Source organism: Thalia democratica, chromosome 2, assembly GCF_965202585.1.
Source record: "Thalia democratica chromosome 2, ktThaDemo2.hap1.1, whole genome shotgun sequence".
In the NCBI taxonomy this organism is placed as follows: Eukaryota; Metazoa; Chordata; class Thaliacea; order Salpida; family Salpidae; genus Thalia; species Thalia democratica.
Window position 1 is genome coordinate 58,508,453 of NC_139166.1, and position 25,506 is coordinate 58,533,958.

Consider the following 25,506-nt stretch of genomic DNA (forward strand, 5'->3'; position numbering starts at 1 on the left):
TAGTAAGATTAAGTAAAAGTTTGAATTTGTTTGAATTATATTTTGATACGCTTGAAAAGCATGTTGTTGAACCATATTGTTTTAGTACTTTAGTTTTGATCTAGTAAGTTTCTAATTAAAGTAAATATTACAAAACTGTATTAATCGGTTTAAATATTTTAAGTTAAGTAGGTTTGTCTGTTTTTAAAAATCAGTTTCTTGTATGTTGTAGAATTTCGGTATTTCAAAAGAAAAATACCTGTAATTAAGCTCATAATATTCATTAATCTAATAGTTAATTTCAATTTTCAAAAGGTTATTAGTAACGTTTTATTTTAATCTGTGATTTTTGTATTGATTTTTTAAAAAGTAAGTATAAATTTAGTAACTGTTGTAGACTACTTTTGGTTATACTACGAGTTCTACCAAAGTTAACCCAAACAATTAAATTATATCTGATTAAAACTTTTGGCTATGTAGAATTTTTGTTTTAACATTTTAATTTATTTTTTATTCTAATATATAAATCATAAAAATGTTCGAAAGACACTTGTTTCAGTTTCTTTATTAAGTATTAATAAAACTTTTACCTTACATGGCTGGGATGGTCTTTTTTGAAACAATTGGTCTTTCAAGTTTGATTTTTGTTGACGTACTTTGGCAGTCGAAACCCTTTCATGAATAACAAAACCTAACTCTCTATAAAAAAATCTTTACGGGTCAAGCTATCGGGAAATCGTATTTTTAGCTATGGTGTTTTCAAAACATACACCTTCAAAGTTTAAAAGTTTACATAGACAAATAATTATAAAAAAAGAAGCAAAATTATAGAAAAAATAATAAAACACAAGCAAAATCAACTGTTGTAACAAAAAATTATAAAACTTATTATTTGTATATAGCCGCAGTTTTAGGACAACTTTTGTACTTGGAAATTTTTTTGTTATATAAAAAAGATAAAATTAATTTTCTTATGTTCAAAAATTTCTATTTAAAAAGTAACTAAGCAGCTAAAAGCTATATTTAAGTACCTAGATTTTAAATTTTAAAAACATTACTAACAATTTAAGTTACGCTAGTTCTATGGAGATTTTGTTGTCAGTGCTACTTTTTGTCAACATGATTTTTGCGCATTTGTTGCTCGTCAGTTTTATGTTTTGATACATTGCCACAAACTTTTAAAGTATCTAAAGAAAATATTAGGTTTATCAATAAAAAAAAAAAACGGTTTAAGTACTATCAAAATCGAAATTCATTTACTTAAACTGATACGTAACTTTTGTAAGTTTTAGTGTTTTACAAATAAGTAATGTGTAACTTTAGAAGTTTATCTTTGCAATAGTTAACCACATATCTAATTCTTGATAACTGATATAGATGTTATATAATTATATGTTATACAATATGAATATGATGTAAAAAATAGTACATTTATTAAAGTTAATTTTTTTTTAACTAAATGACTACAAATGATTTACAGTACTGTAAGTGTTAATATCTAAGTATTCATTCTAAAATGTAAATTTTAAAACATATTGTCGAACCTAAAAATTAACAACACAAAATAATGTTTTTTTTTTCCTTTTTTGGTTCAAACATATTCTTTTTTTTTTATTATAATCATAGTTAATTATTGGTTTTAAACTACCACTTAATTTAAAAATCGAGATAAAATTAAAAACAATTTCTCATCAACTACTACTGATATTTAAAAAAAATATCAGATACAATATTTTAGTTTAAGTTTTTGATCGAATATGATTGTTGGTTTTTACAATGTTATTTTATACATTTTTTTCCTAAAATTAACCTTTTTGAAATTATTATGCCAAGTGCTTAAAGTGAATAAGTTGTGTGTCAAATTATAAAAAAGTTATACGACAAAAATTTTAAAAGCATATATTTACGTTTGAAAATTAAAAAATGCAATAAGTTACGACACTATAATAAAAGCTTGATTAAGTTTGGCTATTATATCAATTTGTGTTATCAAAATTTCAATTTATTTTACAAAACTGCAGTGCTGATTATTTCTAACCTAATATTTAAAACGGTTGTGATTTAACTTGAGTTGGCTTTCATAAAACCAACTAAACTATTTTAAAATAAGCTTGAATGTTTTAGTTTTAATAACTAAAACAGAGCCTATTAATTGCAAGGCCTAAAATATTTAGCTTTTAGAATTACTTATTCTTGCTTAAGAATTTTCTCTAATATTACAGACTTTCTTGAATTAAGTTTTATTAGCTATAAGACTTTTACGATTCATTCAATCTCTAACAGTATAAAACTTTTTTGATAATGCAAAACTTAAAAAAGATTGTTACAGACTTTTAAAAGCAAGTTTGTTTGCAAGCAAAATATACTAATAAACTTATTAAACTAAGACACAGAGAAATTGAAACTAGTTAGCTAAAATGCAAGTATACATTTTTAATAGAGTGTTTTAAATTATGTTTGTTCTTACTTTTGCACTATACATTTTGTTTCAGTTGTTGATTATTTTTGTGGCACCGGTATCTATTTTTAATTAGAGTACTAGTTGAACATATGTAAAATGTTGTAAAGTTTATTATTTTGTTTTGACATTTAAAAAAGTTTTCATCTCATGTAGCTTTGTTTATTTGGTTATAAAGTACATTTTTCTTTTTGAAATTATTTTACTAATTTATTTTTGCTTGCTTACATTGAAATAAAACTTGACAATAATTAAGAACTGTATTAGTATTATTCTTAAAATGTCAGTTTTTCGACTAATTGGCTACTAAAGTTTGTGCTGATTTAAAAAAATCAACTAAATATTTTTAGTACGAGTACAATCGATTGATTTTTTTTTTAAATTACCCTAATAAGACTGTATTTTTTATTGAGTAATTTTTTTATATACACAATGGTTCATTTAACTTTAAGTGTAAATAAAAAACTGAGAAAAACATCAATTCAAGGCACACCAAGGTTTGTTTACAGTGTTTTAGACCAATCACATTTAGTTATCGACAATTTTACACTTATCACGACTTTACTGTTTATTATAAACATTTAATCAATCAGTTGAAAATTTATTTAAAACTATTTATACGAGTAAAATAATAAAACAATTGTTTTATCCTACCACTTTGATCATTACATGCTTTCGGACCTAGGTTTTGTTCTAATTAGAACTTATCAGTCAGTCGTAATTGAAATATTTGCACTAATCAATCTACAAAAGGTTTTAATGTTTGAACATGAAGCTAACGTTTGCTAGCATGATCAGTGACGTCAGCTTTGTACGTTTGCCACGCATAATATTTCATACATTGTCTACTAGACAACACAGCTGGTACGCTCGGTTTATATCAGATAAAACAAAAGATCAGCGAATGTCAAAACAGCCTAAGCCCGGACTATCGTTTAACGTGAGACAAGCTCAAGTTAGCATAAAGATTTATGATATCTCAGGTCATCAGGCAACAAGTTTACGGTAGACTAAGACCCGGTTGCGACTAATTGACGAATATCAATTAGAACAAAACATGTTTCTTAGTCTAACGAAAGCTTTGGTTTGATGATCGAAAACTTTATGGAAACTCAAGTTTGTCTCACGGCACAAGTAAGTCGAGGTTTAGGCTCTCAATTTTGACCAAGTTCACAGGCTTGAAGTAAAAAAAAACTACGCATTGTTGTTACAGTTTAACTAAAAATCTTTATATAAATGGTAAATCTTATCATCTAAACTGTTTTAAGTTTTAGATATTCAAAATAAAAATTTACCTAAAGTTAAATGAAACAGTTTTTATATTGTCTCTTTATTTTTTCTTTTAAAGTAATAATGATGGTTTAATTTACATATAAAATTACTTTAAGTAAGGCTTTTAAGTAGTAGTAAAGTAACGTTAAAAATTAAGAATAAAATTGTTTTTAAGGACATAAAAATAAATGTGTTTTTATAAAAAATGTTACATTAAATTTAACCCATGTGTCGCAGTTGTACAAACTGTATATTTTATAAATCAGCAACTAATTTTTTTTTTTGTTTTTCCTAAAAATATTATTATCTTTTAATTAATTGTCTAATAACGAGTTTTATTTTGACATCATAATTTAACTTTGAAGTTTAAATCTAACGGTTCATGATATTTTAAACTAAGTTGAGAGACAAATTAAAATTGACCAAAATATTAATAAGGATGTTTTTGGTGTAAACATTCATTATCGTAAATTAAGCTTTTAATTAGTGATAACATTTAAAATTTACTCTGATAAGCTATTAACTTTGGTAATTAAAAGTTTACATTGTGGTCTCCTTTAATCTTGCACTAAAATTTTAAATAATAATGTTTTGTACGCTTTACTTATTAACTGTTTTTCAAATTTATTCAGTTAGATTTATTTAGAAAGAGTTAGTTTTATTACAACTTATAATACTTTGTGACTATAAAAGTATGCATTACATACTGATCATATTAAATTCATATATTGATTAAATGATAGGTATTGACAGTACTAAAGCTATATTGTTATTGTTTGAAAACTTCTAAAAAAAAATACACACTAATATTTTTAATCAGTTTTGTATATACATGGGCTGGACACTATTTAAGAAACACTGCTCTTATATAACTAGTACTATAGAATAGGGGCGTGTCTAGACTTTTTTCAAAGGGGGCTCACAATTTTTTTTTCTTCCTAACTTCCCGCGTAAGTACACATTTCTTAGGTATGTACTGCCAGTTAAGTACGCAATATTTAGCCGAAAAACTCTGTTTTTAAAATGCTTTTTTCTGCTCAGAAATAAAAAAATATAAGTAGTAATGGAAAAATATTATGTATTTTTATTTATTATACTGTATTTAATTTAGATAAACTAAAACTAAAAGAGCCGGAATAAAATTAATTTATAATAAAAACATTTTTTCAAGTAATTTCATCTATAAAAATTTAAATTTCACTAAAAAAATGGATAATTGCCTAGGATGATGTCGCACCAATATCAAGCTAACATTATATTAAATTCAATTTTGTCATTTTTTAAGTAATCTCTTTTACCATACTTATAGGCTAAATAATTATATTTTATAAATACATAAACAAAACTTATTTTTCATAAACTAATAAAACTTAAATATTTAATTGCTTTTTTTATGAATTAAAGCAAATGATACAATAACTTATATACATTACTATACTGTAAAATAAAATCAATTAAGTATTTTAGTTTAAAACAAATGAATTTTATTCTAGTTATGTATTTATATAGCTTGTTTAAAACGAAGTATAGTTTTAGATCAATCATACAAGGCTTAAAATATTAATTTTAAGCCTAAAATTATGGTTCAAAAAGTTATTAAACACTATATAATTTCAGCTTGATATTTTTGCGACATCATCCTAGGTAATAACCAAAAATGTTTAGACTTTTACAACTGAATTAAAATATCTTTAAGTTATAATTAAATGTTTGCCTGATGGTGCAGGAATTCTAATAATGATTTTGAAATCTCTCTAAGTTAAAAACATCAAAAAACCAAGAATTAATTTTTTGGCCAAAAGATGTACAAAAATAAAACAACTTAAATAAAAAAAATATTAAAATACCATTAAATGATACAGGAATAAATTGAACTTTTCAAGGTTTAAACCAAGTTGGTTGACACATAAACAAAAAATATAAATTTTTAAGTACAAAAGCTTCACAGAACATTATTATATACAATCAAATAGGTAAAATAAAAATTTAAGTGATTATATTGGACATTTTTTAAGTAAAATTGTAGTACTAGTTCAAAAACAATACTGTATTAAAAGTTATTTACACTAAGTAACAATTTATAGTTTGAACTAAGAGCATCTTAGTAAAAACTTTCCTAGAAAGAAAGTGCTACTTTAAAACTTTTACCTATTATGACGTCACGATTGAAACTTTATTTAAAATCTATTTCAGCTGGGCAAAAAAGAGCATTTTTTGTTAAGAAAACTTTTTAATCTTTCAGTTTTATAAATTCAACATTCATTATTCAAAGTTTATTTCATAACCAAAACAAAGTCAATAAACAACGTTTTTAGTGATATTCTAAGAATTTTTTTTTCTTTTTTCTTTTCTTTTTTTTTCAGGGAGTTCTTAGGAAACAGGAAAACAGTCAAAACACGCTCCTGCTATAGAAAAAAAAATAATTCATACTTTGTTATAACTTTTGTTAAATTGTTTGTTATGAACATGACAAGTTAAAGTTTATGTATTTTTGATTTTAATTTTTTTTCTTAAAATAAAATATTCTTCGTTATTTAAAAAAATATATTGTTACAACACAGTAAAAAAGTATTTAACTTTTTAAATAAAAAAATAAAGCAACAAAAAAATTAAAAGATAAATAAAACTGTCGCAAATAACAGCAACACTCTCTGTTATTTATTTCTCAATCATTCTTTCACATTAAAAAAATATTATTTTCAAACAGTTGTTCTATGTGTAAGTTATTAATTAATATCAAATTATTATCACATATCAAAGTTCGTAAACCTTTTCTTCAACCTCAACGTTAATTAACACTGGTTGAATTTTCTTATTTATTTTTAAACAATAAGAACAAAAATGTTATAAACTCAACAAAAGTTAACATTGAACAACCAAGGCGTAACATTTTCTAATGAGATTAAACTCTATGATAAAATCTAAACTAGCAGCTGTTTATATCATACTAAGATCGGAGTATATGTTAGCAAAAGTTTAGTTTCAACGTAAACAAAGCATAGTTTAGTTTGGTGTAAAGTAGCTAAAGTAGACAGTAGTATTAAATTGTTTAAAAAAAAATAATTTCAATACTTTAGGCTGAGTTTATACAACAAACAAATATTGTTAAGTTCAACATAGTTTTTACCATTAAAAGTTTTAATAAAAAGTAGTAGCTTCTATTCTTATACAATCATAATAAAAACAAATACAATTATTATTAAATTTAGCTCATTAGAATTACACACATAGTTAGTAAAGTACTTAATTATAAATGGTAAACAGTGACTTTTAATTACACTATTTCTGTAATCAAAAATGCAGTAAACGAAGACTAATAAGTTTTAGTAGTTACTTAATTGAATTGTTTTAATTTTCTCACTTTGTTTGTTAATTTAGATTGCTTCACAAATTAATCAATGGCAACAAAACTTAAACTAGTACAATTTTCAATTACTGAGCTGAATAATATTATAAAGTTGACATAACTTTGTTTTAAACGTAGAAAAGTTATATTTTGAATTTTACAAAAAGTATATAAATGTTTTATTTTCATGAAGTAATTTCTAATTATTTGTACAAAGTACTTCAAAATAGTTTAATAAATTTTTTGCAGCATAAAGACTAAGCTTTTATGAATAAGAAACTTAACAAAAAGTAGTCAAAAGAAGTTTTGATATATTGTTTAGATGTAATAATTTAAATTAAGGTAAAAATAGTTGATGAAACATTTCAAAACAATTTTAAAGATAATTTTCATTAAATAAAAAAATAATTTATTTAAATAAACTGTTAATTTGTTGTAATGTAGTGTTTAAATAACTAAGTGCATAACAGTCTCAATAAAAGTGTAAGCTTGGAATGACTTTAAAACTTTTTTGCAATTGTTGCCTGTTTTTCATATAGCTTGTCATCAAAAAACACAAAAATATAAGTCTATTGTACTGAACTTTACGGGTTGTAATTACAGCATAACGTTTGAAGTTTTTTTTTGCAGTTCATACTTTATTTACTTGTACAAAATTGTATTACTCGTTAATATGCTTACCATTATAATTGTATACACTATCGACAGTTAACATGTTTAAAAGTTAATCGATAATTGTTGTGATCTTATTACAACTTTTGAGTATGTTTTCATTAAAGCAAAAAAGCTTTAAAGTCTTTAATGATTTAAATAATTTTCTTTTTGAAGTTTAAGTTTGTTTACTTTTTTATTTAGTATAAAATAAGGTCTGTCAGGTAAAAATAATAGAGAAAAGTATTAACTTACTTGTACCGAAGAATATTTTAAGAGTTTACGATATTGTCCCTTTTGAGAAACTTTGGCTATCAGGTTTCAACAACAGTAAAATTGTAAAAGATGTAAACGGATAACTAATTAGAAAAAGAACTATATCTTATAAAAGAGTGGTGCGATTATTTTCTAAGTTTTGCCAAGCAAGCAATTATTAAAATAAGTTTTGAAAACGCAAAAAAGTAGATCAAAAAAGTCCTTCATGCTTCAAAGTAAAGTGACTTGTATGCTCTGTATCGTAAAGCTTTCTGTAAGTATAGAGTAAATTTACAGAAAACCTAAATTATTTTTGTTAATGTTTTATTACAGTAAAAACTTATGTAAAGCTTGTATGGCCTTTACTGTTTTATAAACGCTACTTAAATGCTTAATAAAATATTTCAAAGACTGAAAACTAGCCCAACTAGACATATTCAAAATATTTACGTAAAAATAAAAATAATAAAATGTTATAAAACCGCTAAACTTTGTCTGATTAGATTTTATTGACTTTGTTAGTTACTTTAATTATACTGTTCTACATTTTAAGCTGTACTTTAAAAACATTTATAAACTAATTAAATGTATTATTTTCTTTCTACATTTGTTTTTGTTATTTTATAAACATTTACGTTTTAAAAATTTTCAATCAAAATTTGTTTGTAAGTATAGATAGTCAAATTTGTTTCACTTAAAGAAAACATTTGAACATTAAATTTTTTTAATACTCCCTAATTTTATTTAAATTATTTATTTTCTAATCTTTTAAAAACATTAACTAAATCCTTTGTGTTTTCAAATATAATAAAAGTGCTTGATGTTTTAAATTGAACAGTTTGTTGTTTAAATATAATAAATAAATTAATATTACTCTAAAATCCAAAAACTAATCTTTAAATAGAAAAGAATTTCTTTAATGATATATTGAATACTTTTATTTTCGCAATACCACGAAACTGGTGTTTATGTTAAAGAATAATGTTGTAAAATGATTAAGACAAAAATAGGCGGTTTTAAAGGTGTTCATCTAAAATCTTATCTTTTTTGTAAAAAAACATTCCGCATTTTGTGGTATTTTTCATTCGTAATGAATAATTGCTTTGTTTTGACCGTTATTTTATTGTAAAAATAAACTTTAACCGTGTTTGATTTTGATCAGTTTAATACAAATTTTTTTATTATTGTTATCCTACGTTATATCTTGTTGTTGTGTTAATTTTGAAACTTAACTAAAATTTAACTTTACCATATACTCAATCTTGATGTTAACATTTAGTTTGTTCTGTTTTGAAGTTAATTATTTATTTTTATTTATTGTTTCCATAACTGTTACATTTCTTTTTAGAATTTTTATTTAAGCGCTAACGAGGTAACGAGGTCTTTGACCGAAACTTAGTTTGCAAAATAAATTCTTGAAAGAATAAATTTATTATTTCTCCTCTAGTAGTTTAGATCTCTTTATTTGTTTTCTCAAAATTGAAACATATAATATTATTGTCCGTCTTTAGTTTTCATAACCTAAAAATTTAGCTTTAAATTCTTTATTAGTACTTTTTTTTAATCAAACCGTGAAAAGAAATATCAACTAATGATAAACTTGGTTCTTAACACTTTTTTTAACAAACAGCTCGAAAACTGATAGTTCAAAGATCCTAAAAAAACATCGTTAATAGGCTAAAATTTGTAAAAAGAAACATGTTTGTGTAAAAGGTTAAATTTTAGTACACCTAATATTCATATAGTTTTTGTTGAACATGAAACTGTTTTGTTATAACATTATAACTACATTATAACAAATAGTTTTTTTTTTAAATGTTTATTTTTAAACACCACTCTTTAAAAAAAATATATTTTTAACTCTTTTAAACTTTCAGTCTGTGTATCACAAAGTTCTAAGTTTATAATGGTACAAACATACAAATTTGAACGAAGTTTTAAGTATGAAACAACTTAATTAAGAAATAAATTAATTGCAGACAAGTTGTCAACTGGTACAATTAAACCTCCTAATGTACGTGTTATATTTTAACGCTATTGACAAAATTGCTTCTCTTTACTTATAGTGATTTCCAAACCGTTTTTTAAATCTTTCAAGTTCTATTTTTTCATAAATAAATTCTAGTTATTAAACTATAATCTAAAAATTTAAACATAAAAGTTAAAATTATTGGTTATGGATTTCATACGGCTCGATACAATTTTGAATTTTAATAGGAACACTGAGTAAGAACTTAATAATCACACGTTTCTTATAATTAGTATTAGATTGAGCTTTAATTGAATCTAATTTTATAGTTGTTTCTTTTTATAGATTAAAGATTCAAAAACATCTTAACTTAACAAATATTTTATATTGTCAAAACAATCTTTAATATGCAATTATTAATTCTTGTTATTCATAAGTGTGAATTTTTTAAAGTAGTTCTTCACCGAGAAATTTTAATAGCTGATTAATCGGTTTTAACTTAAATCTGAAAAACGTTAACAAATATAACAAAATGTTGTATATAATTTAAAAAATGATTAGTACTTTTGATAAAAATTTAAAGAAGTTATATGCCATGTAAAAATAAAATATTGTTCTACAACTGTTTTTAAAGTTTTTTTTAAACATTTACAAAATTTAAACACACTCAATAAACACAAAATCACAAAATAAATTAGTCAAAAGAAATTTTAGATAACGGTGTAAATAATGGAAATATGACAACAAAACAATGGATACCGGATATGTGTTGTGGCAATCGACCTTATAATATTATTATGACAAATAAGAATTTGCTGTTTTGGAAAAACGATATCGAGAAGTATTATGAGATGTTGTCCTGATAGAACAATACTGCCTATAAATACTATTTGGTAATAATTTATTAACGTTTAAATATTAATCCTTGTATACTTGTATTAATTTGTATTTTATGAGCTTTAAAGTTACTAAAAACTAGCTTTAGTGTAATGCTTAAGTTAAACAATTTCATTTTGTAGTAGGTTTTCAAATAATTGTAGTTGATTTTTTTCAAAACTATATTTAGAATACTTTTAGGTCAATAAATGTAAAATAACTTAATACAGTGTTTTTGTACAATTATACTTACAAAGTATTTATTAAGAATTAGTATATATTTAATTTAAACTTAGTTTTCAAATATAAAAATTATTCTATACATCTAAAACACAAACATTATAGTTCAGAATTAAAAAAAAAACAGTAAAGTATATAAACAGTTAAGTTTAATTTTATTTTTATAAAACTAATTCTTTTTTGACTTAATATAAACTAAGATCATAAAACTATCAAAACTAGCAGAGTTATTTATTATAAAAATCATAATTAAATAAGTATATAACTTTATGTTTAACAAAATGATTTTATTTTTTAAGTTTAAATACTTTATAAAAAGTTCGGAGTTAATTTTGTTTCTTTTTTTATCTGTTTCTTTATAGTTTTTTTTATGTAAAATTGGTCTTTAAGTTGTTTACAAATGTCTAATTTTGTCTCATTTAAATTGCAGTTACTTTTTCTCACAATTTTGTTTATAAAAAAGCTTGAAAAATTTGAAATTAACTATAAGTAGACTGTGTGAAATTCTGCGTCGATAAAGTTTTTAACTTTTAAAGTATGTGTGTTTAATTAAAGGCTCAAAGTTACGTTTCTTAAACTTTCTACTCTGGTATTATACTATAGTTTTAAAACTATAGTTAAAAACTTTAAATTTCTTTTAACTATTTTATAATGTAATACAAAATTACTTTGAAAAATTTTTGATGTAACATTAAGTTTTGTCTTTAGACAAAAAATACTTGGTTTAATAAAAAATAACGAAGATATAAAAATAAAAAATATTTCAAAACGTTATTAACAATATTCTGTTTTTTTTTTCTATTTTATTAGAAAATTTTAAACTATGAAATGTATTTAAGTTAAGCATAGTTAAGTCTAAATTTTCTAGAAGCTTAGACTTTTTTATAGTTTATGCAAAATAATATTTTCTAACTTTATTAGAATAAAGGCTTTGAAACATGCACAAGAATCTCAACTATAACATGTCGTTTAAAAACAATTTCTCTTTCAAGTTAATTCAAATTAAAAAATTATAAACATAAATTTTAATTAAGCCGTTGTTTTCATTTATGCCGTTTATTTTTGATTATTTTGAGTCTTTCAAATTAATCTTTAAGCCACTGTCATTTTGGTTGAGGAAGCAATTACATGAAGTGTCAAATATTGAAAAGCGACAGATCAATTTAGAGAAAGAAATCAAAACATTAATAATACAAACTAAGACTTCGTCCAACGTTATATTGCTTATTCTGATAATTTATTATTTTGTAAATTTTTTCACATGTTATGCTGCTATAAAATTTTTGTGGATTAAATTCTTTAAGTTCTACTACACAACATTATTAGCTGTCGTAAAATAAAACATTACTTACTCTAAGAATTTGCAAACAGTTTCAAAATAAACTTCTAAAGAATTTTTAAGGCAACTATGATTTTAACTATTTAAGTTTCAAAATTAAGTTTTCAACAAAATATCAGTAGTAGTTTTATCGCTTTACATTGTCGATTTGCCATCCTTTTTGTATAGTTGTATTACAACTCACCGTAACTTTATCTAATTACAAAAAATAGTACATTTCAGTAGATTGGTTCAGAAGATATAGTACGTAAGTCATACTATTTTTTTTAAGTTAACAATTTAAAGTAAACCTTAAAAACAAAAACTTAAGTATACCAACTGTTTTTTCCAAAATAAACGTAATTGTTAACTGTTTTATTTTACTTATAATTGTTTACTTCAAATAGAGTAAGCTGTTATTCAAAATAACTTAAGTTAAGTTGACAATAAGATATACAAGACACACAATTTAAAAAAAATTAAATATATTTCGAGCAATTCTCATCAGTAGAGTACAAAGCTAACAAGTAATAAGACTTTACAAACTTATATAGTAACCAAGTAATCAAGTAATCATAAAGTAATCAAAAGAATGTTAAAAGATAAAAGCAATTAGTAACAGTTAAAATCATATAATTTTACTTACGTTATAATTAATCAAATGTAAAACTAGAGATAAACAAAATTAAAACAACCCTTATAAAGTATTACGAAAAAAAAGAAATAGTGTTGTCAAAATCCTTTTGCTAACATAAAACAGGTTTCCTTAACAAAATACAAATGGCTTCTAATTTAAACAAGTCAAGTTTACTTTACTACAAGCTTTAATAATTTTAAATCTACTTGAGTTAAAACAGTTTGCACAAGTTGAATTATTAAACAAATGTTCTGCAATCGATGAACGTTTAAATGCATTCAAAATCTGGACCGTAACAAAGTATTAGTAACAAACAGCTTTTTTTATAATTTAACCTGTACATAAGTGTTTGATTTCAATAGTTTAAGCTACTCAATCGGTATTATAATTTATAACCTATTACTTCGACTAATTTCTATCATAAAGTATACAAATACTAAAGTATTGATTTCTAGTTTTATTCTTAGTTTTATATAAAATATCAGTTGCAACTAGTTTATTTTTATGCACTCAAATAAAAAACGGAGAACAATGTTTTAGTTTTAGTTTTCATAATGCAATTTTCCACTTAACTATGTAATAAGTCGTTTTCATTAAAAAAATTTAATGCTTCGACTTTTCAGCAACCATACTTAAGACAAACTTTATGTATATAAAAGACTAAAAATGCAAAAAAAAAAAGTTTTCAATTGCTTGACCATTGAGCAATACTCAAAACAGCTTAAAACAGCAGTTTAAAACAAAAAAAACTTATTTTTTTCAGTTATTTCTTACACATATAGGTTCTTCTTAAACATTAGTATACTGAATTATTTAGAAGTTCTTTTAAAAGATCTATTTTCATATATTTTTTCATAACAAATAAACATTTTCTACTCTACTACAATTAAATTTAAGAATTTCCAAAAAAAAATTAAATTGCTACACAAATAAAACATTATTATTTAACGTTTGAATATTTAAAAGTCGATATTTTTAAAAATGAAAACTTGTCTAACCAAAGAATAACATAGCTTTATAACCTAATTTTAAATAACTTAACATATTCAAAGTATCTAAATTAAAGTTTAATGCCAAAAGTCCAAAAGAATTTAATTAATATTTAAATATTTTTTTATAATAATAAAAATGTAGTTAAAGATAGTATATTTAATTTTCTGTGCTTTTATGCTTGAAACAAGTCTTAAATCTAGAAAGTCAAGCATAGGTAATTAGTTTTCAAATATTCAATTTAGGCTTTTAAGCACATATTTGTTAAAAAATTAGTTAAATTCGATTTGGTTGTCCTTATTCGAATCAAAAATGTTTAACTAGTGTACATAAAATTTATTTAAAAAGTATTTAAAATTGAAATAAAAGCAAAAGAAAAAAAATATGTAGTATGTGTAGTAAATTTACTTAAGCATTATATTTTCAATCAAATCTGAAGAAGTACATTAATAGAATCTGGTTAAAAATACTCTTACAATTATTTTAAATAGTTAGAAAAATAAGATGAGGTGTCAAATATTGAAAAGCTAAACCATAATTTAGCGAAAAAAAAACAAATTTTTTATACCATAAACTTAAACGCTAAACTTAATTATGAAGTAGCAAGTTTATTTCTACCAACTCAATCTAATTACAGTTTATTTTTGTCACATATGTTAAAATTATTGAAAATTATGTGGTAAAAAATCACAAGTTTCACCATACTACTTAATTGACTGTTATTGAGTGCTGTAACAATAAGTAAAAAATATTATTATATTTTGGAAACCTAACATTAACGACAAAACAATTCAAAAAAATTAAAGATAACATTTTTTAAAACGATTATTTTTTAAACGTAAACCTAGTTTATAAAAACTATCATCAAAAAAATACTTTGTGAGTTAATTTTACTACTTATTGAATATAGATTAAACCAAGCTAAATTTCTTTGCAACTTTCATATTATTCATAAACTAAAAATTAAAAGTTTACACTCAAAATAACTTAAAATTATTTGTTTGAAAATGAGTTAAAACATCTCAATAAGCTGTAAATGATAAAATAAAAAACAAATTTATTGTGTGATTAAATAGCTAGCAAAAGAACATAATATATGGATGTTATAGAAATTATTTTTACTAGTTAAATTTTTCAAACCTTAACTGTAGAGTTATATATAGTAAAAAAGAGTTAAATTTACTTCTAATTATAACCTGAGAAAATTTTTAGAAAATTACCTTATCTTAAATGATTCAATTGTAACTAAAATTTTGTTAAATTTGTAATAAATCATTTACACTGTTTTATAGTTTTATAAAGCAACGTAAAATTGTATTAAACAAGTATATACAAAATAAAATCATATATTAACTTGCATATAACAATAAATTTGTAAACAAAAATAAAACTGTTAGGTTTAGAACCAAGTCGTTTAAACGTATTTGAGTTAATTAAAAATCATATATAGTTTTACATACTTTTCACAATTTTTTAATACGTAAAAAAGGTTATATAAAATGATTGAGCTACAACTTGAAAATTTTCAAGAGGAAAAGTAAATCAAATAAAATTATTAAGTATTTGATTAAAAACAATTTTTTTTTAAAGTAAAGACACAAGACAAGTTTAAAAGGTAATATTTTGCAATAAAATTCTAATCAATTTCTTTTAAAACAATAATTTTTACTTTTAAACAAATTTAAAATAAATAAATTTAATAAAAAGTTAAAAAAAAACACTAAAAATAAATTATTTTAAAAATGTAAAAAAAAGAATTAACTTTTTTTTTGTTTTTAGTTGTAGTGTACGTTAAGAGAAATTTTAATAGGTATATCTTATATTAGTTTTAAAATAATGACTTGTTTAAATATATTTAACTTTTGCACTAACATTTAAAGTTCTTTTCTTACAATAACTAAATTTATTTATGTGATTATTGTAATTATCAAAAGTCAAATAAAATAAATCGTACAAAATAAAAAGTTATATCAAAAGAAAGTTTATTTATAGCGTTATACGTTAAGGATACGACAAAGTTAACATAATGGAAACCGTTGGAATACTTTATTTAGATAGCTACAAACTTTAAGAAAATTTCCGCTGAAAACGAACAAGACATTACGTTTGAAATGAAAACATCAATTAGCAAATTTTAGAATTTATAGTACGTATAGGCTAGAATACTTTTAATTACGATTCATTTTTAACTTATAACATTTTTATAACTTACAGAATGAAAATTTTAATTAGAATATCCGCATAGTTTTAAACTTGAAATAAACAATTTCTAACTTAATTATACTATACTCTGTAAATGTATATTACAAACATTTTTTTTTGTATTTGAAAAGTACTATTAAGTAAACTTTATTTCCTAAAAAGTGTTTTTTTTTAACTTTATTTGTTGTTTTTAATATTTTTCTGATAGTTTTTATTTTTTATTGTTTAAGTTTGTTTTATAAGACACTGTTTCATTTTTAGATAAAACTAGGTTTGTTTCAAATTTTTCAAATATTCAGTCCATTTTGTAAAATTGCACAAGTTATCTTTGAAATTGAAACTTTTTCAATCTTGCTTTTTACTTTTGTTTTTTAAAAAACCACCTTTGTTGTCTTTGAAAAACTGCTGTTTCAGTTTCAGATGCTTAAATTCAAGACTTTGAGTGTAATCATTCACATGGAAGCCAGCATTAACTTTCGCTTCAGGATATTCCACAGCCAATGAGCTTTCAATCTTCAAAACATCTGTCATAATCTCGTCAAAAGTGTTTCTGAAGTCAATAATCAGCTGATGATCGTTTTCAGTTATCATAAAAAGTTCATTTTCCAGTTCAAAAAGCAACATGACCTTTGTCAGCTTTTGGTGTTTTTTTGAAACTTTCATCAACATTGATTGACGTTTAAAAACCAGGCTTTCAACTTTGTTGATTTCATTTCTTAATTTTACGCTTCTTTTAGCCTGTTTCAAAGATATCTTAAAATTATTTTAAGCCTTTTAATTTAAAATTTAGATATTTTATAGTTCAAAATCTGTTACTTTTTCAACACATTTAATTACCGTAAACAATGTTTCTAAACCACACAACAGACTTTATTCATTGTAAAACAAAAAATATTTTTTTGTTTCAATCTTTAATTTACATATACCACGTTTGAAAACTGGGGTAGCTGTCTAAATTGCGTGAGCGTACAAAATTGCACGAGGGGACAAAATTGCACGAAAACACAAAATTGCACGAAGATACTTTTGCACGAAGACTGATTTGCACGAGAGCACAAAATTGCACGAAGATAAAATTGCACGTAGACAAAATTGCACGAAGGTTCACTTTTGCACGAGGGTACATTTTTGCCTGAGCAGACAATGATGCACGCAGACACTTATGCACGAAGGGTCATTTTTGCACGAGTGACTATTTAGCACGGAGGGTCAATTTTGCACGAGTTTTGTTTCCTACCCAGAGACGGGTCAAAATTGCGCGTAGACATTTTTGCACGAGGGGACAAAATTGTACGAGAAAATTTTGCACGAAAAAATGTATATAATATATTTATAAAAAAATCAGAAATAAAAAAAATATATAATTAAATAATAGAAAAATACGAAAAAAAAACTATATAATATTAAAAAAATAAAAAAATAAGTAAACAATATTAAGTAAAATTAAAAAAAAACAATTAAATATAAAATAAGTAAATAAAAAAAAAATTTAGTAACTAGAAAAATAAAAAAATGATATTTTTAAGTTAAAAAAAGTTATTTCTCAGAAAAAAATAAATGTTAAATAGATTAAAGTAAATAATAAAGAAGTCAGAATTTAAAAAATCAAATAACTAAATAGTAAATAAATTTTGAACAAATCAAAAAATAAATAAGATTTATAAAAATTAATAAACTTAATAATAAATACATAAAATAAAAGTCCAAAACAAAAGTTAATAAAATTATTAAAAAAAGTTAAAATAAATGAAATAAATAATTAAAAAAGTTTAAAAGAAATACTAATAATTAAAAAATTCAAAATTAACAAACTAAATAATTTGTAAAAATAAAAATAAAACTAGTTTATAAAATTAGATTCTAAACGTTAATAAAATATTACTACCAAAAAGAGTTTTGTTTATACTAATAATTTTTTTTTGTTAAAAATAGAAATTAAGTAATTCTAGCTGTTGTAGTATCTTGTTTGTCTTATTTTCGTCAAAAGCTTGTATCTCCTTTTTCTTCTAAAAAAGTAAGAAGAAAATTGCTTCTGCCAGTGCTTTTGCGCAAGTCTGGGTTAGATAAAGAGAAAAAACAGAGCAGGAGAAACTTAAGATATAATTAGAGCAAAACGCGTGCAAATAGTAATGCAACTAAGATAAAGTTTAGACAAGTAGAAAATAATGATAGATAAATTATGTTTAAAAGGTTAAAAAAAAAAAACAATTTAAGTATAATTTATGGAAGTACACAGCCGTAACAGAATTTTCTACACAATGCACAATAAAAATTTCATCGAACGGATTTTCTCCTTTCTAAATTTTTTTAATTGATTCACTGTTTTGCATGCTCGTTTTTTTCTGTGCAAAAGTATCTTCGTGCAATTTTGTCCCCTCGTGCAATTTTGTACGCTCGTGCAATTTTAACACCTACCCATGTAAATGTTATTATTTTTATTCTATTTTTTAATCTTGTTTTGTTTTATATTAAAGTTTATATAATTTAAATTTAATTTAAGTTTACATCAATACATGTTTATTCTTTAATAAGGGATATTTTTATTAAAATAAAACCCTATTTTTATTTTTATTAAAAACTTTTTTAATTTTTTATAAGTTAATAAACACAATAATTTAGTTTCAATCTCAAAAAAGTAAAAAAATTAAAAAATGAATAAAACTAATATAAACCTAAATAACTTAAAATTAACTACACTAATACATGCTTATTTTATTTTTTTTATAAAATATAAAGGTTTTTATATATTTCTTATTTAGTTATTTTAAGTTATAACTATTTGTGCAAAATTGACCCTCGGTGCATAACTGTCTGTCGTGCAAAATTGACCTTCCGTGCAAAATTGTAACTCGTGCAAAATTGAGCTTCCGTGCAAATTAGTCTTTGTGCAATTTTGTCCCCTCGTGCAATTTTGTACCTGCGTGCAAACTAGTCTTCGTGCAAAAGTATCTTCGTGCAATTTTGTACACTCGTGCAATTTTGTGCTCATGCAATTTAGTCCCCACGTGCAATTTAGTAACCTCGTGCAATTTTATCTTCGCGCAATTTAGACCCGTTCCCTAAAAACTGATAAAACATTTTCTAACAACATTTATTTTTAAAGTAACGTTTGTAAAGTCTAAATATGAAAACTTAGACATCTCTGCAGTTTATTTTAAAACTCTTTACTTTTAATATTTTTTTTAGCAATATTTATAGAAAAATTAATTCCTAGTAAAGTATATACCTTAAAGAATAAAAAAAAATAAGAAACAGGTTTATTTTAGATTTTACATTTAACGTATGTGATAATAAAATCCAAACAAAGTTTTTGTTTTTAACAATAGTTTCTGAACTACATATTTTTGTAGTAAATTTTTAAAAACTTTTATGCCAAACGTAAATTACTTTTTTTTAACCGAAAATTTGCACATTGAAAACTTAATTATTTTAATGCTTACTATATTTAGATTAATACTTTTAATTTAATCTCATTTTACATATTCATATAATAGAATTAAAACAAAACAGCAAAAAATTAAAACTATAGACTAACTTATTTACAACTTTATGTTTTAGAACTATCAGAAACATTCAATGGTAGAAAAAGCAACATTTTAAATAATTTAAAATAAAAGAAATTAGTTAAAGTTAACTAAATCCACTTCCGTTTTTAGGTTTAGCGTGTTAGGTCTATTAAAACTTTTGCAAAAAAAATAGTAGCTTTTAGTTAACATACACATACAAACAAACTATTAATTACTTCAAAATTTAAAATATGCGTCAAGGGTTCAAATAAAGTTTAAGTTTTTTATAGTTAGTTCCATACCACAAAGCATTTTAATCTAAATTCTAAAGGAAACGTAGACGTCAAAGCGTTTTAAAATTACTTTAATTATTATTTTGGTTGAAACAATAAAAATAACGATTTATTAGCAGTAGTTTTTTTCATTAATTAAGAAAAATATATTGGTAACTATAAGAAAATAATTGTATCAAGTTAGAAGTTTTTATTAGTTTTTAAAAATCAACATAAACAATAGCATTACGAGTAGAGTTTTAATTAAATTTAATATGCGAAAGTAAACATACTTTTATTTTTTATTTTTTATGAATTTATGTTCGTATTATGTTGCATGTTACTCAAAAGTCAGTGCTAGAGAAAAATAAAAGAAGTTTTATTAAGCATTATAATATCAAAAGCTTTAAAAAAATAAATAATTTAATCCATTTTATTATTTTTTGAAATAAATTTGATCTGCTTTTTTTTTTCTTTGAAATTTTATCTGAATTATGTTGTGCAAAGTTTTAGTTGAAAAAATATAAGTAATTAAATAAGACAATCATTGATGTGAACAAATTCGCTTTTTTAGTCTTCTGATATAAAGTGACATAAACATTGTTTCAAAAAGAATCAAAAATATTGTAATCTCGCATATTTTGTACAATATTATTATAACCTTTCTAAGAACAACTTTCAGCTGTGATATTTGAGGTATTTGTGATTTTTCTGATTGATTACCTTCGTTTTCCATTTTATTTTCGTTGCCGTACTTGAAATTAATCTGTTTATGTTATTAATAGATTTATATGAAAAATAGTCCAATTCTCATTATTCTAATATAATATAAATTGTATAATGTATTTATTCTTTCAAAAATTTATTTTGCAAACTAAGTTTCGGTCAAAAATTGACCGAAACTTAGTTTGCAAAAATAAATTTTTGAAAGAATAAATATATTACTTCTCCTCCAGCAGTTGAGATCTCTCTATTTGTTTTCTTAAAACCAAAACATATAATAAATTGTATAAGAAAATTCTTTAACGATAACAACCTTCGAATCTTCTTAAAACTGTTTTAGAAACCATAGCTTTTAATAACAATAATAAAAAACAATTTAAATTTTTTTTATTTTAAAGCAAGGTAAAATGCTAACAATATTTATAACATTTTGAGCTTCTGTTGAATCATCAATGTCAATATTTATTTTTCTAACAAAAACTTCGTAAAGTTGCTGTGCTTGGGAATCCAATGTTTTAATTTCTTCTTGTAAATTTATTATATGCCTTAAAGGTTTAGTATTATTTATAACTGATTAAAATGAAATTAAGCCTCAGTCTAAAATTTAGTCATTGCTTATTTAGTTTTATCTCCAAACTAAGAATTTTGTTTTTTTATAAAACTCTTGACGTATAATAATTACAATTAACTGTCCACATACATTTATGACATACAAAAGTATAACTGAATGAAGTGTGGGAAGTATTAAGAATTAATTATATTACAAGTGTTAAGCGTACATGTACTAGCTGTAATTTAAAAGAATACAAAATCGTGTTCTATTCTGACTGTGTTTAACTTACAAGTGCTTCTAAGCTCTAAAAGTATCGATAAATGTTTAAGTAAGACTATAGGATGGAATGTTACCTCATTCAAAAACATAATAAAACTGTAATTTTTTTACAAAATTAAAGTAGGAAAACTCTATATAAGATTAAAAATTTAAGTCAATCATTTAAATTTATACTTTTATTTTGTAAGTCATCTTAGGTTCGCTAATGAGCACAAAGATATTTGTAAAGAGATTCGATTGAGTAAAATAATTAAGATAGTTTTAAGCTTTAACTTTACTTTCCTTAGAATTAGCTGTAGAATTTTAAAACCGTATAGTTCAATACAAAATAAACCATTTACAACAGACAACTAAAAGTTCAAAAACTATTATAAAAAACAAACTAAAGCTTGTGCATAAAAATATATTAATCAGTTTACTAAATCGAAATTATTTGAAAGTATCTTTGTGCTCATTAACGAAACTAAATTGACTTTAAAACTAAGAATTTAATTTAAAATGATTAACTAAAATTTAAAATTTTAAACGACGTTTGCTTCATATCATTGCAGTCAACAAGGCACTGTGGTCTACATAAAAATTTCTTACCACTAAAACGCGAAAGTAGTGTAACATGTGAGAAAAAGAGCTTTGTAAATTTTTTAAAGGTTATAAACTAAGAGATTAACAAAGTTCAACTAACGCTTTGGTTTTTGTTATCAAAGCTTTGATTTCCTTCACTAAATTGATCTGTCGCTTTTCAATATTTGCCATTTCATCTAATTGCTTTCTCACCCAAATTGACTGTGGATGACAGCGACTGAAAATTTTAATATTAAACTCTAGTTTTATAGTGTAGATAAGTATAAGTATGAACAAAGGAAAGTACAGTAATTTAAAAATTAATTTGTGTAAAAATCGTTTTTCAGGAAAGCAAATGCTTTAACAACTGTATATATTTTAAGCTATTAAACACAAGTTAAGAAGCTTACTTTTAAAGAGAGAAACATACTTAAAATTACAAAAACTTTAATAGTTTTCAATTTCTCCAAAACTTAAACCTAAGTATTGTAAATTACTTGCTTTTGGAAATTTATATTTATTTCGACAAAAAAAAGTGCATTTAAACAAACTCCAATTATCTTTAATTTAAAGGATAAAAACTTAAGATAATCTTAACGTAAATATTTGTTGAAAACTACCAAATTTAACTCTCTAATTTTTATTTATTAAAATTAGAATGTTTACTTAAGTAAAGTATGTTTTACATTTTACTGTCAAAATTATAAACAGCACGAGAATTATGTCAACTATATTTTACTTTTATCTTGTTCAAGCGGAAAATTAGCTTGGCATCAATAAATTTTATATAAACAAGGTACAAAGTATAAGCAGTTTGACTGCTTTACTTTACGTAAATTGAATAAATGTAACATAATACTAACATTAAAAACTTAAAAATTTGTCTTTGTTCTCCATAAGTGTCAAGTAAAATGTTTTAAAGCTTGTTTGTAACTAAATTTCAATTTTAAGCTTTAAATATCAACCTCAACCATTGATTATCGAAATTTAAGATAAATTTGTTGTTCAGACTAAACGTGCAGTGATACATAATAAATTTAACAAACTACTATCATAGCATAAATTGTCGCATTTATTCACACAATTTTCATTAAATTTAAAAGTTTAAAACTTCACAAGTTGTTATATAAACTAAGCTGTGGGAACAAAGTCTACAGTTAAAATAAATCTGTAAAATAAATATTTTTGTATAAAAAAAAATAATTTTAGCGACTTCAAACGTTTTGTAGGCTCCCCTTACGAAAAATTTATAATAAAAAGTTTTCAATTAGATTAAATTGAAAAATAAGATAAATTTTGAAAACAAACGATATGTGTGACACTTATATTAGTGGTTTTTATACCTTAAACGTATGTTAAAACAAAAAATTTGATTAAAACTACTATTTTTATCTAGTGTTTTGTTTCATGTAAACAAATAACTTTTTTTTTAAGTCAAATACAACAAATAGAACTAAAATAAGTTTTAAATTTACTTTGAATAAGTCTAAAATGTATAATTTACTAACAAAAACAAAGTTAAAGTTTTTAGTTAGTTTTGGGAATGGAAACTATTTTAGTCTTTAAGGCAAATAAAAAACAATATTTTTTACTTAAATTTTCTTTATTAAAAAACTAATTTACTCAAGACTTATGGTTAATTTCTATAACTAGATATTAAATAAAATTTAAAAACCAAACTAAGTAAGTTTTAATGATTTATTTCAAAAAATTGATAATCAAAAATAAAACTTAAGTAGAAAACTCGGTAATTACTTTTACTTTTATCATATCTTACTTTTTAAAATCCAAATAAAAAGATATAGTGTTTATATTTATTGAAACTCGTATATAAAGTATAAGGGTGTACAGTAAGAAAATGTTTAAATCAATAACTTTTATTAAAACTTAGAAAAAAATTGATTACCAAATAGTATCTATAGGCATTATTGTTCCATCAGGACAACATCTCATAATATTTCTTGATATTGTTTTTCCAAAACAGCACATTCTAATTTGTGAATTATAAGGTCGATTGCCACAACACATATCCGGTATCCATTGTTTTGTTGTTAAGTTTCCGTTATTTACACCGTTATCTGAAATTAGTTTTAATTTTTCATGCAGTTTTTTGTTACTTAAATTATTTAGGATGTTTATTGCACAGATTATGTTACTCCTTGCAAAAGAAAATAAAATATAAAACAACAATTTTGTTAGCATATGAAACTATCTATAGCTATAAATCAACGAAAAGTTACAATTATAGAGAACGAACAGCATTATTTTTTTCGTTGAGCTTTGTCTAACTACGTGACATCATAAACTCACTTTATCGTATAATTATTCATTGATTCAGAGTTGATAATAAATATTTGGTAAATATTAAGTGTTTAAATGAACGTTGTTATGATATAACAAATAAAAGCTTTAGTTTTTTCAATTTAAAAAGTACAAGCTAAGCTTATTACTAAATTTAGTTTTTGTATTTAATACGGAAATCAAAGATTTTGTTTTGCAAGCCGCATTTTGTCCGCGGACCAAAGTTTGAAAACCCCTGATTTAAAGTATTGATAACATTTGAACAACTTTAAATAATAAATATCTATCAATCTTAAAATTTTCTTCAAATTTAATTTAAGTTGTTTTCTACCAACACGTAAGAATTTTTATTCTTAGTTTTTATATGAGATAAATCAATATAATTTTAACGTACTAAAACAATCTTGTGGTGTAACTTACATGAATTCTTGAAGGTCGAAACTTTACTAAGCCTAAGTAATATCGAAAAGTATTTTAAGCATATTAGTTTTAGTTTAAATGCATACTTTAATGTATAAGTATTTTTTTTGAAATCAAGACTGTAATTTAAAAACAGTTTTTTTTTTACTTATTAACAAAATACTCATTTAACATTAACTTGAATTTGTTTTTTAAACAACAAAATTAATGATTTAACACTTTTTAAAGCTATTTGCTATTAATAACAATTTAATAATGAATTTTTTTTAAATTTTGTAGCATATATTTTGAATTTTTTCTCCAATTTAAATAGGATAACATTGGTTAGAGATAAACTAGATATTTTAAGACATCTAAACTATTTATGACATCAAACCTGCAAACGTATGTTTCCTATTTTCACGTTTCTGACAAAACAGTTTCTCTTTACCTGAAGTAATTCGCATGATCATAAATACGACTGTGAAACTAATAAGCCTCTTAAACATCGTTATACCATTGTTTGTTCTTAAAAATACATCTATCATTTGTTGATTCTATCTTAAAAAATAATATAAAATTTTTAAACTAGTAAGTTCTAACTATTTAAAAAAGCTTTTCTCTTACTTTATAAACAAAATTTTATATTTGATAAAAAATACTAATAATTTCAATTATCATTAGTGAAAAGGCTAAACTGTAGTTTTAAAGCAACGATA

General features: G+C 23.1%; 1 protein-coding gene across 1 annotated transcript; it reads right to left on the bottom strand.

Annotated features, from left to right (window-relative positions):
• Positions 1 to 16,380: 16,380 nt before the first annotated feature.
• LOC145829880 (uncharacterized) lies at positions 16,381 to 25,297 on the bottom strand. The gene is made up of 6 exons (XM_082937755.1): positions 25,185 to 25,297; positions 23,994 to 24,165; positions 22,209 to 22,325; positions 21,110 to 21,239; positions 20,633 to 20,737; positions 16,381 to 16,931 (listed from the first exon to the last, which is right to left on the bottom strand). Exons 1-6 carry the CDS (start codon positions 25,294 to 25,296, stop codon positions 16,539 to 16,541), a joined length of 1,029 nt encoding a protein of 342 aa, XP_082793881.1. The 5' UTR covers position 25,297; the 3' UTR covers positions 16,381 to 16,538.
• Between the last annotated feature and the right edge of the window lie 209 nt (positions 25,298 to 25,506).

What these genes read in the sequence shown, in the direction of transcription:
- LOC145829880 (XM_082937755.1), bottom strand. Translation starts at nt 25,296, where the DNA reads ATGTTTAAGAGGCTTATTAGTTTCACAGTCGTATTTATGATCATGCGA. An exon ending in TAGGAAACATACGTTTGCAG is followed by an intron (nt 24,166 to 25,184) that starts GTTTGATGTCAT and finishes AACTAATTTCAG; the next exon opens with ATAACGGTGTAAATAACGGA. An exon ending in ATGCCTATAGATACTATTTG is followed by an intron (nt 22,326 to 23,993) that starts GTAATCAATTTT and finishes TAAAATTTTCAG; the next exon opens with TCGCTGTCATCCACAGTCAA.